Source organism: Notolepis coatsorum (assembly GCF_963971535.1).
Source record: "Notolepis coatsorum genome assembly, chromosome: 15".
NCBI classification, from domain to species: Eukaryota; Metazoa; Chordata; class Actinopteri; order Aulopiformes; family Paralepididae; genus Notolepis; species Notolepis coatsorum.
Genome location: NC_140179.1, coordinates 78,457,880 through 78,476,286, shown reverse-complemented (window position 1 = coordinate 78,476,286; position 18,407 = coordinate 78,457,880). Strand labels below are relative to the sequence as shown.

Genomic DNA, 18,407 nt, shown 5'->3' with positions numbered 1-18,407 from the left:
GGGATTCAAGTTCGCGTTTTTGTTGATCATAGGCATGCTGTCAGAGTATGATATCTTAATCAAACATTCTAGAACATTTGTCGTCACAGATCATGTCCTAATAGAACATAGGCTATGGCATGGTCCATCGTGATATTGTGTGGACTGTTATTATTACTGTACCGGTACCACCCATTGTGACAACAGCCTTGTGAGTCCCGCACACAAACATGATGGAATTCAAGTTCATGTATTGAAAGGCAGGCTACATCATACATGCAGTGAGATTCATTGTTCTTGTATATGCTCTCGTATTATTGTTTATATAGGCTACCCAATACTGACATCAAAATAGATTGTAGTATGCCTCTAGAAATCATATGCAGCAGGTAGAAAATTGACGGAAGATCCATCGCGATTTGGAATAAAATTGAGGAGAACTTTAATCCCTGGGTATTAATCAAACAACACGGGAAAAGGCAGTCATATTCCAGCGCGGTCTTTATTAGTGTTTGCGCTGCCCAGGCAGCAATGGTTAATAGATATCATATCCGACATCACCGTTCTCATAACACGCTTCCCTCGGCTTAGTCCATTTTTCCACATTTCATGGGGGTATACCATTACCGTATATGGTTAATCGGGGCGGTTCTGGTATGCAAATACTTAAAACAGTGCACGAGCTCAAACGTAGGATCAAAGTCATATTCATCATGACAGGTGTGCGTAGAACCTGCGTACGCACGTGTGGTGAATCCCGATTTTCCTGTGCGTACACTGATTCTACATTCTGTGCTTACGTGTGGAAATAGAAATGTTCTACGTCCACGTTGATGAATGAGGGCCCTGGTGTTTATCGTGGAACATTAGGGATGTTCCATATTGGCTTTTTTACCGATACAGATATACCGATATTGTCCAACTCTTAATTTCCGATACCGATATATATGCGGGGTCCCCCCCCCCCCCCCCCCCCCCCCCCCCAAAAACTGAATAATTTCAGGTAATTAACCCATTCTTCGCCAGGCATTGTACCCTTCTTATACCATCCTCTGCCAGCTCTATTTGTCTATGGAGATGTTCACCTTCTTTGCAGGGCTATAACTTTTTTAATTGTATTGCTAAATTGACATTACTATGGCCCATTCAACATCAATTATCTATCGTTCAGGGTGTAGGAAGGTTTTACTTTTTCATTCACACATTCATACAAAAATACTGTCTAGAGTATAAATATGTTTTTATCGTTTTCTGCTGTATTTCATAGAACGTGAGATATAGCCATTTATGCATATATTAGATAATCAAATGCAGTTTGATAGCGATTGACGCCAGATAGAAAATGTCAACTGTACATGGTCCTAGACATTATGACTTATCATCTGATGTTGACCGGAGGGGGAGGGGGGGGGGGGGGGTCGTTTATAATTCCGTGGCCCACGTTACATCATTTATGTAGTATGAGTGATATATATATCAGAGCAGTTTGTAAAAATAAATGTGAAAACCGATACCGATATTTTCCGATATTACATTTTAATGCCAATATCGGCCGATAATATCGGACATCCCTATGTAACATAAAAAAAGCCCATTTAAAAAGTATAATATGCCATGAGAAAATTATAGGGCTGTACTGAATAGTTAGAAGCTTCATTCATAACGTTGACATTCGAATTCTAAATCAACATTTGAATATATATATATTCTTTTATGCGTCTATTCATTCTGTTTAAACCAATGGGGTTTTTCTTCACAGTTGCAGATAAAGATTAGGCTACACTAATATTATAGTATTATACCATTGTAGTATATGACTCGTCATAAAAATTTAAATAAAACATTTATCATAAATGATGTAGCCTATCTGCATCCGCTCGGCGCTCCATCAAGACGTCACCATCACTTTCGTACCAACCGTGCCCTTATTGGATTATTTATGTTGACGGAACTGATGAGTTATATTCATTAAAGAAAGTTGATTTAATAAAAAAGAAAAATGTAATCATACAATACGCGACCACTAATAAAAACGTAACTATACTAACGTTAACTGGCTAACGTTATGAGACATAACACAAAGACGCTATGGTTTGGAAAAGCCTTATGGACCCAACTCTTTAGATGAGGGAACGGGTACATACAACACGCGACCACTAATAAAAACGTAACTGTACTAACGTTATGAGAGCTAACATTGCTACCTACTGTACAAGTGCATTGGTTTAGTTTTGATTGATTGATTGAAAACTTTATTAACAGATTGCAGAATGGGTACAATACAGTACAGCTCAATACACACAATTGTTAAGGGGATGCAGACCAGAGAAAGACTTTCGTCTTGTTTACATCAGGGTCCCCCATTTTCAATTCATCAGGACATATATGACATACATGACATACAGATAGTCAGTACTGCTACATCTATACATTTATGACATACCAGATTTGCAAATACAGTACTGTTTGTGATACAGAAGGAGTCAAGAAAAGGGAGTATATACATTTGACGTAGAAACTGTACATTGGAGGAGGTTGGGTGGGGGGGGGGGGGGTTGGGTACATTGGGATATTGACAACCATACTGGGTAATTTACATTGGAGGTGGTTGGGGGGGGGGGGGGGGGAGACACACTGTATAAACAAGCAAAACTGTACCTTGAGGGGGGGGGGGAGGAGACACTGTACAAACAAACAAAATTGTACATTGGACTATTGACAACCATACTAGGTAAATGACTGTACATTGGAGGGGGTTGGGTTAGGATATTTACAGGGGCCAGTTTTGAATTGCAGTCTCCCGTAGGTGTCCCTTGAGAGAGGTTTTGAAAGTGGGTAGTGATCCACATTCCTTTACAGCTTTGGGTAGGGCGTTCCACATTGATGTGGCATAATTGCGAAACGTGTTTAGTCCCTTATTTGAGCCGAATCTGGGTTTAACATGATTTGTGGAGCTCCCTCTGGTGTTGTGATCGTGGTATTCACTGACCTTTGGGAAGTATTTTGACATGTACATGGGTACCTTGGGTACCACTTTTTTAGTGCATTTCCTACTTCCGGTTGCTACTGAACGGACATGTTTGTGCGGACCTGTTCTCCCAAACTGGTCCGTAAATGACCATGATGACCATGATGATGTTTTCATTTTTACGTTATTTTTTTTTTCTTTAAAACATTGATCTTAACTGATCACTGTGACTTTATTGCTTTTATCGTTATATATGCCTATGTTTGTGTACAGCACTTTGAGCTACATGACATGTATGAAAGGTGCTTTATAAATACAAACTTACTCACTTTATTAAAAAAAATATATATATATACATGTTTTTTGTATTTTTTTTTTATGACTACTGTACGTCAGATAATATGACTACAGACATTCAAAGCTTCATTTGAAAATGTCAATAGAAGCTTTGAATGTAAAAAAAAAAAAAACATTCGGTACAGCCCTACGGACAACAGTCTTTGATTAAGGATAGAGTTTACTGACGGAATGACCAAGGTTACAGCAATGGCTCTATAGCCTAGATCTAACAAAGGCGAGATAACAAAGTATTTATACAGGAGAATAGACGCAATGGACAAACTATGCATTATAAACATTATAGATATGATGTACAGAGATATCTGGAATTATAGATATGACGTACAGAGGTATCTGGATAATGACGTATTCTTATGAGACGGTGTGTGTGTGCATTATGTGTGTACAAGTTGAAGGCTATGTGATTGTTTGTGTGTGTGTGATAATAAGACAGAGAAGAAGAGATAGTGTGTTTGTGCATGTGGAGAGAGAGAGAGAGAGAGATGGTAAATTTCCCTATCAAACGTAATGCTTACATGTGCACTCGGGCTCTCGTAACACATTCGTGGCCAACCACGTATATATACGTTATAGGGCGCCATCCTTAAACGGCCAATCACGTATATATACGTGTTAAGCTTGTTTTTGTTTTTATTCCATTCTAATATCCCGGATGTTGTCACAGAGCTGTATGTTGGCTGGAAACGGCATATCGGGACTCCGAAAGTGCAGTACCGGCCAGATCCTGGTATTGGCGCTGTCTCGATAATGCAGTTTCCCTTGTTGCAGACCGGGTGTCACTTTTTTTTCACTCCGGGTTAGCTTTTCTGTTAGCCTGAAGTGAGGGCTTTACCCGATTGCCTGAAATTGCAACGCCGAATTCAATATGCAGTAAAGGAATATAGCATCAGCCAATGGACATATCGATCTACCAGATGGCGATCAAATAACTGGGAAATTCTTTTTGGAATCCAACCGGCCACAGGTAAGAGCGATTTGACGTCAATTTCAATCTGATCGGGCCTTGTTCTCATAGCCATCCACCCGGTCAGTGTATGATGTTGCAATAACGAATGCCGTTATTGGTAATACATTTTCAGAAACGACTTTCCCCACCCCCCCCCCCTTTCATGCATTCATGGTGGACCATGATACCAATCATATGCATTTAGATTTTTAACTCTAGCTTGTGTAGGGCCGAAACGGAAACGCCAATCGATTTAACGTTATTATTAGCTTAGCGCCCTATAACTAGCTTTGCAGGAATTACCCCAGAACATTGCGGTATATAGTTCATATTCACGACGCTATAGAATGGGAACGTATTGATGAAAAAAATGTCTTTATGGCATATTGAAGGGAAGGTTTATACTGTCAATTGACAATGGACACATAGCAATAATATAAAATATAGATTTAGCTCTACAAACAACCTCACGCACAGTGAAACCTTGTAATGAAAAGCTGGCCTCATAGAGTGGGATTTGACGGGCCCCAATGGCCCTGAATGTGTTAAACTGAGATATGTCAGATGTGCATGCATATTCCCTTACTTCAGTTTAGTACTTTATTGCCCTAAATGGGGAAACTAGGCTTGCAGTCAGGGGTCAATTTAAAAAAAGATATGTACAAAATACAATAATTATATTATGTATACAGTACACACATAGGCAATACACACTCAAAAGAGACAAACCAATGATGTGAGGTCATCTCAAATAGAAAAGTTACATACACATTCCATTCTTGCTCAATGCCTTTATAGTATCAACAATTGACATACACTGATATGATGGATACGACGTACAGTGAGTCAAATCCAAAATATTTGCTATTTCTTACAGTAACACTCCTTCTCTCTCTCTCTCTCTCCCCCCGTCTCTCTCTCCCCCCCCCAGCTGGTGGTCCCCACCGAGCGGGACCCCTCCTGCCCCCCCGACCTGCCCCGCTCCATCTCGGTCCAGACGTCTGAGATGGTGGCCACCAACACGCGCCACCCGGCCCACTGCACCCGCTCCCACCTCGAGGCCCTGCTGCAGTCCTTCAGGGAGGAGCCCTTCTTCTCCTCGTCCTCCTTCTCCTCCTCCTTCCCTCGCTCCTCCTCCTCCTCTTCCACCGCCCCCTCCCCCTCCTCCTTCCCGCTCCTCCACCAGGTGTTTTGATTTTTTGATTTTGATTTGATTTTGATTTGTCTCGAACATAGAAACATAAAACAAGTTTAAAAAAACAAAAAGGTAAATAGTCAAAAGACTATTTCCATACAATAAAGTGTTCGAGAAGGAACAAGCCCTGCCCCTTCCTTACAATATTTGACATTATAATTTAATACAAATAATATAACAAATAATGAAAAATAAAATAAAAGTACAGTTTTTTTTATATATCCAAATATCCAAATGAGAAAAGATATGTATTAGGCAGCAGTCACATTACTGCTCAAGCTCCTCTCTCTTATGTGTCCCTGAGTGCTTGTTTATAGCTGTCTTTAAATTGGTTGATATTATTGCTTAATTTTATACTCTCCTCCAGACCATTCCAGAGTGATACCCCACAAGCTGCAATGCACATACTTTTAAGAGTTGTAGGTTGCTTTAAAGGGGAACTATCTTATAAATGGCCTTTTTCAGTGTTTAGCATTGTTTCCTAGCTATGTGGACTTATATTAATAGGATCTATGTCTCTAATTCTCATATTGGTGCATTCTTCCAATTCTCTTCTCACAATATTCACCCTCACTGAACTGAGTCATCTGAAAATGTGCTGATCTGTGATGTCAGAGATGTCTCAGCTGCATAATAATGTGGCAGTTGATGTGGCAGTTGGCACCAGGCCACACAGTGGTTGGAGCCCAGCCTCAAAACAGCTTAAGATCTTGAGGTAGAAAAATGTTGTTTTTGAGTACTTGATTAGAAATACAAAACAATGAATAAAAAATAAAAAAACGTACAGAGGTGTTCCATAGACTCACAGGAATTGTGTAAAAGTGCCCAAATAGTGAAAGAAATAGTAAAATAGTTCCCCTTTAAAGCTAATGTCCCTCTAAAATTATAAACACTCTCTCTAGCCATGAGCATTTTTTTTTAATGTAGCTTTGCTCCACCAGGTGTTCCAGCGCCACGCGCACGAGCAGGACACACGGCTGCACGACATCTACCGGGGCCTGGTGGCTCCGACGCTGGGCACGGACGCCCTGGCGCTGCCCGCCGCCACCGACCTGTGGGCCCTGCACTTTGCCCAGTTCTGGGTGGACTACGAGGGCTCGCGCGCCGGGGGCAAGGGGCGACCGCAGCCCTTCGTGGACTCCTTCCCGCTCACCGTGTGGGCGTGTCAGCCCCTGCGGCACGCGGAGCACCAGGAGAGGCTGGTGCGAGGCGGGGCGGGGCCAGGGGCGGGGGCGGGCGTGTCCAGGAGCGCCTCGGTGGAGAGCGTGGGTCGCCTGCAGAGGAAGCGTCTCTTGAAGGAGTACTACAGCACGGAGGCGGGGCTGGTCGCGGGGGCGGGGCCGGGGGCGGGGCCAGGGAAGGAGCACTACAGCACGGAGGCCTCTGCTGCAGCGGCGGCCGCATCTCTCAACAACGACCACCACCACGACGACATCATCCTGCCCCCCCCCAGCAGTAACGGACTCCACAAGCTGCCCCTCTCCTTGGACAATCTCCCCCCCCCCCTCCTCTTCCTCCTCTGCCTCCTCGCCGTCGAGTAAGGACCCAGATGTGCACATACTGGTGCATGTGCAGAAGCATTTAAGTGCTCAGGTGAGTAAAATCTACCCCCCCCCCCCGTTTTATATATATTATATTATTATATATTATCCTATAAATTATGTAGTTTTTAATAACCTGCTTGTGTCTGTCTGTCTGTCTGTTTGTGTGTTTCTGTGTTTCTGTGTTTGTCTCTCTGTCTGTGTGTGTGTGTTTCTGTGTGTGTGTTTCTGTGTTTGTCTCTGTCTGTGTGTGTGTGTTTCTGTGTTTGTCTCTCTGTGTGTGTGTGTGTGTGTGTGTGTGTGCGTGTGTCTCTCTCTCTCTCTCTCTCTTCCCCCCCCCCCCTCTCTCCCTCTCTCCCTCCCTCCCTCCCTCCCTCCCTCCCTCCCTCCAGGTGAGCCACAGGCACTACGTCTTCCTGACGCGTCTGCAGCGCAGCATCAAAGCCCTGCAGCAGACCCTGCAGCAGGACCTGGAGGACATGTGCTCCAGGAAGGACCGTAAGGACTCCGCCTCCGCCCAGCGGGACGACCCCCAGCCCTTCAGCGTCTGCCTGGGCCTCCTGCTCAAGAGCGCCGAGGTCTCCCTGCTGCTGAAGCCCGTGGCCCGGCCCGGCGAGGGGTCCCGCTCCCCCCTGGGCTCCGAGCTCTCCCCCTCGGAGAGCAGGGGCACCCTGGAGCCGGGGGGGGAGGGCGGAGGAGAGGGAGGAGGAGGAGGAGGAGGAGAGAAGGGGGCGGAAGGCACCGGGTCCGGGGGAGAGGGAGAGGGAGGAACAACGGCAGCCCAGGGGGCGTGTACTGTGGATCAGCTCCTGTGTGGAGGAGCGTCTGAGGGCGGAGCCACACAGGGCCCCGCCCCGCTCATCCCCACCCCCTCCTCCTCCTCGTGGCCCGATCCCAACCGGAAACTGTCGCTGGAGGAGAGGAACTCTGGGAGGAGGAGTTCTGAGGAAGGAGGGGAGGCGTCGGCGGAGGGCGAGGCCGGGGGGGGAGAGGACCAGGGGGGGGACCCCAAGACCCAGCTGGGGGACCCCCTCTCTGACGCCACGGGGGCCAAGATGCCTCAGTCCATGTCCAGGTATTATATCATCACCTTTTGCAAACAATATCCTGCAATTATCATTACCACATAACAGCAGGTTAACCCTTTCACTGCGACAACACACAGAAGGTTAACCCTTTCACTGCCACACAACAGCAGGTTAACCCTTTCACTGCGACAACACACAGAAGGTTAACCCTTTCACTGCCACACAACAGCAGGTTAACCCTTTCACTGCGACAACACACATAATGTTACCCCTTTCACTGCCACACAACAGCAGGTTAACCCTTTCACTGCGACACTACACAGAATGTTACCCCTTTCACTGCCACATAACAGCAGGTTAACCCTTTCACTGCCACACTACAGAAGGCTAACCGTTTGGTAGTGCGGCAGTGAAAGGGTTAACACATAGTTATTACCATATAGCGGCAATCGCACCCCTGACAGGCCAAAACACAAGTGCCAGAATCCACGTCCCCCACTGTTCACTCTGGTATTATTATCGGAGCATTAACGGCTGAGAGCAGCGAACTTCAATTCATTCACATTCTGTGGCGGCTTGTTGTGGCGGCTTGTGTGCAAAGCAATTGAATTGGTACCCGGCTCCACTTCTTCAATATACAAGTCACAGCTTTGCCTGTCTTTCCTGTGTGGCTTAAGCACAGGTGTAGCCTGCTGCTCGCTAGCTGTGCCTCACGTCATCCAGGCGCTCATCACCGCGTCACTCGACGGTCCAGTATCCAGGTGAACCCTTTCACTACCGCACTACCAAATGGTTAACCCTTTCACTGCGACGATACAGAAGGTTAATGGGAAGAACGGGCGCTGTAAGCGTCTCCCTCGTGATCACTTTAAAAAAAAAAATATCACGTTCCCAGCCTCGTAGGCACACGCCACGGGTTTTCACTTTCCATGGCTTCGTTATCCTAATAATAGTGCGGTTTTCCAGAATTGTCCTGAAGGACCATTTCAGAGACTTATACAGATCAAACGTATTTCGGATCTGTTATCACTTTCTAAACACAGGTGCCGTGAGTCGCCCCCAGTATACGGTGTGTGTTTGGAAGCGCGCGTTGAGCCTCATTATACGGTGTGTGTTTGGAAGCGTGAGTTGAGCCTCATTATGCGGTGTGTGTTTGGAAGCGTGAGTTGAGCCTCATTGTACGGTGTGTGTTTGGAAGCGCGAGTTGAGCCTCATTATACGGTGTGTGTTTGGAAGCGTGAGTTGAGCCTCATTATACGGTGTGTGTTTGGAAGCGCGAGTTGAGCCTCATTATACGGTGTGTGTTTGGAAGCGTGAGTTGAGCCTCATTATACGGTGTGTGTTTGGAAGCGTGAGTTGAGCCTCATTATACGGTGTGTGTTTGGAAGCGTGAGTTGAGCCTCATTATACGGTGTGTGTTTGGAAGCGTGAGTTGAGCCTCATTATACGGTGTGTGTTTGGAAGCGTGAGTTGAGCCTCATTATACGGTGTGTGTTTGGAAGCGTGTTGAGCCTCATTATACGGTGTGTGTTTGGAAGCGTGAGTTGAGCCTCATTATGCGGTGTGTGTTTGGAAGCGCGAGTTGAGCCTCATTATGCGGTGTGTGTTTGGAAGCGTGAGTTGAGCTTCATTATGCGGTGTGTGTTTGGAAGCGCGAGTTGAGCTTCATTATACGGTGTGTGTTTGGAAGCGTGTGTTGAGTAGTCAACGCGCCACATTTGGGTGCTCGTCTATCGCGAGGTCGCTCACTGTCTGCATGTGTACTGTCGTCTACCAACGCTGTGCATATATTAGGCTTGGGTGGCGATGGCAAAACTCCCCTATTAGACGATATTCCTTTTAATTATGATATACAATATTAGTGTCGCTAAATCAGTTGAAAATATGCTTCAATAGACTTGCAATAATCACGTGATCATATAATTATGTAATAAACATCCAAATTTTATTGCAATACGTTCCTGTTACGATAAACGATCATTATTGCCCAACCCCTAGCATAAATATGTATGCTTCTGTCCCTAACACTCTACTACTCTGCCTTGCTTTGACCATGCGAGGTGTGTGCGTGCGTGTGCGTGTGTGTGTGTGTGTGTGTGTGTGTGCGTGTGTGTGTTCTCTCCCCACTAAGGAAGGGCAGTCTGTCTCTGGTCTCTGACTTCCTCAGCTCCTCACACACCAGCAGGTCCACCTCCCTTTATTCAATGTCCAACATGTAAGACACTAAAGCAGGGGCTCTGTGAACATTTAACGTGTGTGTGTGTGTGTGTGTGTGTGGGGGGGACTCCACCGTGACCTACGTACAGGTCCCTGAGCCCAGCATGCACCTGCATGCATGCATGACATAAAGACTGTTATGATCAGGGTTCACACAAGGTCCTTGGAAGTGCTTGATTTAAAAAAGAATTTAATAAAGTCTAGGCCTGGAATTCCTTGAAAACAGCCAATTCTTTTTACAAGGTGCTTAAAAAGTCCTTGACATTCAAATCAACCATTCGCATTGACCATGATCAAATAGTTCTCAATCAAGAAATCGATTTATTTTCTGTTCTGTTTTAATATTTTAATATTAGGATTAATTTAATATTAATCAAATCTGGCGAGTCGCTGTCTCGCGCACTCCAACTGCTCTTCCTCATTTCTTTCTTCGTGTGTGATGCTCTAGCTGGCAAGCAGGCCAAGAAGATGCTTAAAAAAAAACAGCATTTAAAACTGAATTGTATCCTTCGAGTGACATCCTTGAAAATGAAAAATAGTGCTTGGAAAAGTACTTAACACATTGGACGCCAGAGGGCGCTATGGGCATTGGGCCGTTGTGTGCCAGCCCTTTGTTCAATGAGGAGATTGCTGTGTTTGCAGTGCTGAAAACTATATTAAATATTATAGCTATGGATCTAATAACGTTGTCGATTGTCGGTGAGTTTCTTCCAGTCAACATGCAAAAAACAGATAATTTTTTCATCCGTACATTTCCGTTTTATACCATGGTGAATATGAGTATAGTTTGGGTGATTCTTAGTAATCCCAGGAAAAGACGCGAAAACAGCCCTTTAGTGAAATCCACTTATCATGTTGTCATTTTTCGCATTTTTATCGAATCATCCTGAAATCATCCTGAAATCAACGCTAGATTATCAGTATTATCCTTCCTCATGCAAGCATGAAATGTGGTTTAGAGCGGGCCGCCCATCCGTGCCGTGATGTGACCAACGGGACACAGCACACACGCATACCACACAGACAAGCTTCGATCGCGGGATCAAAATATCGGATCAACGCAAGATTGGATATACTGTATATAGTCCTTACCTTGTCTCTGATGTAATGCAAAAAAAATAATCCAATTATCTGATCGCCATTCCAAGTACTGGTCGCGGTAGTCTGTCCCACGTTATCCGGCATTGTATATGAACGAGGGGGGGGGGGGCTAGTTGATGCATCGTTGTAAGCGCTTGTCTTGCCGGAGTATTTAAACCCCGCCCGCACGGCTCAGCTCGGCCCAGAAAACAAACTACATCGTTTCAAATGGAGTGCAATAGCGGCCGCAAGGCGTTAGGTGGCGGTATTGACCGTCTGTGATCTCAGACACACTCAGAACAGCCTGCACAGGCTGCCCGATGAATTATGAATGGCAATAGCGAATAAAAGAAATAACGATCATAACAACGTGTTAACTTGTTGGCGCAGAAAGGGTTAAAAGTCCTTGAATTTCATTTGGCAATGTCTGTGGGAACCCTGTATGTCTGATGTGTACAACGTGTATGTGTATGTCTGTACTACCCAATAGGGCTGAGCCCAAATGTTCGAACGTTCGAACCTTCGTTCGTTACGTTGGCATTCGAATTCTAAATCAACATTTGAATTTTTTATTCTTAATCAAAAGGATAATTAAAAAAGAATTTCATTCTGTTTAAACCAATGGGGTTTTTCTTCACAGTTGCAGATAAAGATTAGGCTACACTAATATTATAGTACAGTATAGTATACTATACAGTATAGTAGTATTAAGAAACTGATGATGTTGTGAAGGGCCAGATTAAACCGAATATATATATTTATTTATATATATATATTTAATTGTATTTGTATATTCTCTAATATTCCCTGATATCCCTTGTATATTCCTTGTACAATATGCATTGAATATCCATTCTAGCCTACTGAACATCCCATAATAGTCTCCATTCTACTATTGGTCGAGACCTTGGTGCCAGGCTGCCATACCCCTCAGACCCAGTTCAAACGTACCGCTCCACATGTACGAACAAGTCCTAGTTCCGCGTAGGAATCTGGCTACCGCACCACTAATGGGACTATTTGTTCATAGTGCGTATATATACTGCGCTACTAAAGTAGGACTTTCTTTTCAGTCCAGTTTCTTACCCTCCAATAGAGTCACAGACGTAAAGCCTCCCCGCGACGCCACGTGTGGGAGTAAGGCCAAGTTCGCCTACCATCGGTATTGAGACATCGTGTATATTAATATTTGAATAGTCATATTTGGCACTATATCGTCGAGTTGGACGTAGTCTATTAAGCTAATAATAGTCTGTTAATATATAGTGCTTCGTGCGGTGAGAATACTACCATAGTCAGTACCCCATCGTTTCGGGCAGAGAACTGGCTGCTTACCCAGGGTGGTTGACCCTATGTGAAGCTGCACCCGAGGAGCCCCAGAGCCGACGAGCGAGTGGACCTGTATACCGGATTATTCTACCGACGACAGCCCGCCTTCCCAGGCACGGATTATGCTTTGTATACTTTGATTATTCCATGGATAAAGACCCCCGACACTGCCGTGTGTTGGAACCCCCCCCCCTGGAGAGGACGCAAGGTGAGGAGACGCTCTGCAAGACGAGGTCGCTTCACGTCTCTCCCCCGTGGACCGGAGAGAGCCGGCCCACAAAGAGTCCACCTGCTTTCATCTGTGGTCCAAGGATCGCCGGCGCATTGAACGGCACTACAGTGGGTTCACCTGGGATACCCTTGGCCGGACGAGGCAGCCGGATTCTACCCCCCCCCCCTCCTACTCCTGTCGGCTTACAAGCGACCGGATTAACCCCCCCTTAGTGTATCTAGTATATAATCATTAAGTATCATTGCTGTTATTCCTTAACTATTCCAGGTCGTATATTTACCACCTGCGCCATCAGAGATTGGACATTCTCTATTGATATACCGACGAATACTCTTTGCCATAAAAGTGCATACTATTTCAATTCATAAATGTAATTAAGTGATTAAGTGCTTGCTCTACACACCATTGCTGTGTAGTAATAAACGCATACTTCGACTTCGTACATTTGTGTTGGATCCGTTTCATCTACGTGAGAGTGTTTATGATAATATATTTATGCCGTGTACTGGGTGGCCGAATATTAAGTACAAAGGTAGTGGTAGTAAGTATCATATCTAGTAATACAGTCAGGGAATTGTACCCCTCAGTTACAATTGGTCCTTCGAGCCGGATGGTAATCAGTGTAATATTAATATAGTGTTATTAATATTGAAATGGCCTATGATGAACACTCCACGAAACGATCCTCCTAACCAACGCCCGCAGCGCGAACGACGGCTCCCTCAGTACTTAGAGGCTTACGCTGTCAGTCAACAACCTAGTCTTCTACTAACAGTAAACGCGGTAAAACTAGAAAGTAAAAGTATGTCTAACCCCAACGCCCAGACTACCCCGACCATAGAGGCCCCTACGGGCTCTAATGTAACTGACCAAGTTCACGGTGGGGACCAGTGGGAACCAGACATGACTTCACACCCCGCCAGTACTGAAGAAGTAGTCCCCGATGAGTCCCGGGAGGAATACAACGCTACCGAGAGAGAACTCGGCACGGAAGAAGACGGGGAGAGCACCGTGGAGATAGAGCTCCAAGGCTCCGCAAGGAGTACCCCGAGGGAAGGCTCCCCTATACAACCGCCTTCTCCCAGCGAGGCAGAGAGGACCCTACAGCAGGCCTTCCTCATCAGCCTGAACGCCGCTGCTGAACGCGACCGACTGCAGATCCAGCAGCGAAGCGAACACGAGCAGATACGTCTAGAAATAAGACGCATTCAGATGGAAGAGAATGTGGCCCGAGAACGAGCCGGTGCTCAACGGGACGCAGCGCGCGACAGACAGCAGTCGCAACTAATAGAACAGCTGATCAGACGGACAACACCCTCTCCCTCCGCCAGAGGCTCCAGGAACTCGTCTAGACACACCTCCAGGGCGGCATCCCCTAGCCGAGTAAACAACCCTGAACTTGACCAACAGACGAGGTCTATACCCCCCACAGACCACCTCCCCCCACTGGTCCAAGCGAGACCTAGCAACCGGGAAGGAGCAGCATATCCTGTGGAGAGGCTAAACCAGAGACTACAAGCACTGGATGACCTAACTGAAGACGAAGAGGAAGAGGAGGAGAACCACGCCCGAAGACAGCACAGTACTCTACCGGACCAGGAGGTCCGGTACAGCCCAGGCTATACTCCCGCGGAGCTGCGCTACAGACCCCCGACTCTATACACGGGTGAGCACGACGCACGACCCGCACCGAGGAACAGCACCTGGACAAGCGGGCCATGGTACACTGCCGGTACCAGCCCATACCAAGGAGCGGGAGGAGACTCGCCTAGGAGGCCTCTCCCCCAACGCTCGCCGATGTATCCACAGTCAGCGTCATACATTGGCACGCCTATGGTACCCGACTTCACCCAAGAGAACCGGGCCCAGTATACAGAACTCCGCATGTGTCTGGAGACCATGTTGGTGGATGTATTGGATGAACGCCACAAATACGCCATCCTACTGAAGCACTTAAAGGTGCCCCGCGCACATAATATAGCGCTCGCCTACGCGACTTCCACCACCCCATACACAGCAGCGCTGGTAGCATTGGACCAGAGGTATGGGCGCATATGGGATTACGTGATCCAGGAGATCCGACACATCGACCGCTTACCCCCAGCAATAGACAATCGAGCACTGGACGACCTGTCCATCAGAGTGCAGTCCCTGGTAGGGATGTTGGGAGCGCAAAGAGAGAAGGGGAGGCATGAACTTTACGCCAACTCAAATGTGGAAAGGATTCTGGAGAAGCTGCCGCCCGCTCGTCAGGAGCGCTTTAGGCGGCAGAGGGACCACAGAGACCCGAATGGCCCCGAACCGAACCTCCTCGATCTAGCAGACTTCCTGGCGAGAGAAGTCAGCAGCCTACGGCTAGATACATTCGGACGGAGCACCCCTGGCTCCAGAGAAGGAACCAGACGACTAAATGATGGAAGAAGATCGGTGACTGTGATGCACCAATCGGAGTCAGTACCGAGCAGCAGGAGCCACAGTACCCCCTCCAGAACGGAGAAGTGGAAGATAGTGTGCCCCTACTGTGAGAAAGAACACTGGCTAGCGCAATGTGACTCCTTCCCCAAGCTGAACGCGGAGGAAGCAGGTCAATGGATAAAGTCCAACAAGCGCTGTTTTCGTTGTGCGCGCTCACACATGGCAGCCGAATGCCGCTTAAAGAAAAGGTGCACCAAGTGCGATGGAGCCCATCTGGACATACTTCACGACAGTAACAGACGGCGCCCTTCACCTGCACCATCCAGCCGCAAAGCGAGCGTCATGTACATCGATCCCGCCAGCAGCAGTGGAGCCCGAGTACTCCTAAAAGTAGTGCGTGTGACACTAAGCTACCAGAATAAAGTCCTGGACACTTACGCCGTCCTCGATGACGGGTCAGAGAAGACCCTGCTGCTCGCCTCCGCTGCGGCCCAGCTAGGGCTGCGGGGAAGCGAAACCCAAATGACAATTCGGACAATAAGACGAGATTTGAAGACGGTAAAGGGCGAGAATGTCTCATTCTCTATCGCAGCAAGCGGCCAGCCTGAGCGACGGTACCAGATTACAGACGCTTTCACCAGCCAAGAAATAGGACTGTCGCGGTACACATACCCCGTCGCCAAGCTGATGGAGAAATATGCACATCTGCGCAAGTTACCGATCCCGCTCATAGACAATGCTATGCCGACCCTGTTGATAGGCTCCGACCATGCAGACCTCATTGTCCCGATAGACCGGGTTCATACCGGACCCCGAGGCTGTCCTGCAGCAGTCGAGACCCGTTTGGGATGGACTCTCCAAGGCCCGCTCGCCAAATCTCTCAACCGAAGTACAGCCACTAGATGTCTCCACTCCCGAGTCACAGAGGGAGAAACCGCACTCCTGCAACACGTAGAGCGGCTATGGACCTTGGAACAAATGCCCTTTAAGAACGGAAAGAAAGACATTCGCTCTAAAGATGACATTTACGCCATTCACCTCCTCGAGACAGGGACCAAGAGAGTCCCGGTCAACGGCGTGTTGAGATACGCCACGCCACTCCTGCGGCGAGAAGGAATGCCTACTTTCCACGCCAAGACAGACGCCACAGAACGGTACCTGCTGAACACGGAGCGGCGCTTAGCCAAGAACCCCGCCCAAGAGAGTGTATACCGCGCTGAGATTGAGAAGCTCATCACAGCGGGACACGTCACAAAGATGGACATTAAAGAGGCTGACCAGACCACTGAATCGTGGTACGTGCCCCACCACAAGGTCCATCACAACGGTAAAGACCGCATAGTATTTAACTGCAGCTACCAGATCGGATCCCAAAATCTAAATAAAGAGTTACTGCCCGGTCCCACACTCGGCCCCTCCCTACTCGGCGTTCTACTCCGCTTCCGCCAGGAAAAGGTGGCCATCAGCGGGGACATTAAAGGAATGTTCCTGCAGGTGAGATTAGTAGAGGCGGACAAGCCCCTGTTACGGTTCCTATGGAGAGAGAAGCCAGGAGATGAGCACCCAGCCATCTACCAATGGGAAGTCCTCCCCTTCGGAACGACGTGCAGCCCCTGCTGTGCTACATTTGCACTACAGAAACATGTAGCAGAGGACCCAGCAGCGGACGAAGAGGTCCGACACAGCGTAAAGAACAGCTTCTACGTAGACAACTGTCTACAAAGCCTTTCAACCCAAGAAGAAGCCAAGGCTCTCCTGATTAAACTCCGCGCCTCATTGATCAAAGGCGGCTTTGATCTCAGGCAGTGGGCCAGCAGCGATCCGCAAGTACTGCGCAGCCTCTCCTCCGAGGACAAGGCAGCCAGCAGCGAGACCTGGATGGCTACAATCCCCGGAGAAGCCCAGGAGATGACCCTGGGATTGGTGTGGCGATTCAAAACAGATTCGCTTCACTACAGACACAAGCCCCTGACTACGGAGCAGGGAAGGCCGGCGGCGGCGCCGACCACCAGACGGAGTGTGTACACAACACTCGCCCGACAATATGACCCGCTAGGATGTATTCTACCGTACACCACCAGGGCAAAAATGATTGTACGAGCATTGTGGGACAAGGACCAGGGCTGGGACGACCCCATTCCCGCACACCTTGCATCCACCTGGAGAGAGTGGGAGATGGAGCTCCACTCACTCCCAGGCGTTAATATGCGCCGAAGCTACTTCCCACCCACGGTGAGGCCAGAGACATGTAAAATGGACTTACACGTCTTCAGTGACGCCTCAGAGGTCGCATACGGATCAGTAGCCTACTTGCGGGCCCAAGACCAGGGGGGAGAGATCTACACAGCATTTGTCCTCGCCCGCTCGAGAATAGCCCCACGCAAGCAACAATCTATCTCACGTCTAGAGCTCTGCGCAGCCCTAGCCGGAGCGCACCTAGCCACGCTCATCCAACGTGAGCTCACCATACCGGTGTCTAGAACAATCCTGTGGTCAGATTCCACGACGGTACTCGCCTGGATCAAATCGGACTCATGCAAGTACAAAGTCTTCGTGGGAGTCAGTCACCGAGATTCAAGACTTAACCGAAGAGTTAACCGGAGAAACAGAGTGGCGCTACGTTGATACAAAACAGAACCCAGCTGACGTCATCACCCGGGGGATGCCCCTGGATGACCTCACCCGTCGCAATGTCTACAGTGACGGCCCCGCATTCCTAAGACTCCCGGAAGGACAGTGGCCCACGCCTATCCCGAGGGAAGCCAGTCAGGAGGAGGCTGAGAATAAGAAGCCTGTGTTCTGTGGATTGAGCACTGTTATCTCCGCAGACCCCAACACACTCCTGATGGGGCGGCTAGATCCTGCATTACCCCAGACAATGTACCGGCCTGAAGAAGCGAACGGCCGACGAATGTGGAGGTACAGCCAAGTATTAGCCGACAAGTTTTGGAACAGTTTCCTACTGCACTACCTACCGTCTCTACAGACCCGCCAGAAGTGGGTAAAGGAGAGAGACAATTTGACAGAAGGAACAGTCGTCATGATTATTGATCAATCACTGCCCAGAGCTATGTGGCCGGCCGGCCGCGTAAGCAAAGTGATCACCGGTGCCGACGG

The 18,407-nt window shown here is 47.8% G+C and overlaps 1 protein-coding gene across 1 annotated transcript in view; it reads left to right on the top strand.

Annotated features, from left to right (window-relative positions):
- The window catches only part of bltp3b (bridge-like lipid transfer protein family member 3B), a 124,028-nt gene that overhangs the window by 78,199 nt on the left and 27,422 nt on the right, over positions 1-18,407 (top strand). Inside the window, 4 exon segments of the mRNA XM_084331051.1 lie at positions 5,185-5,439; positions 6,390-6,944; positions 6,946-7,041; positions 7,382-8,064. Coding sequence (XP_084187177.1) covers positions 5,185-5,439; positions 6,390-6,944; positions 6,946-7,041; positions 7,382-8,064 — 1,589 coding nt within the window.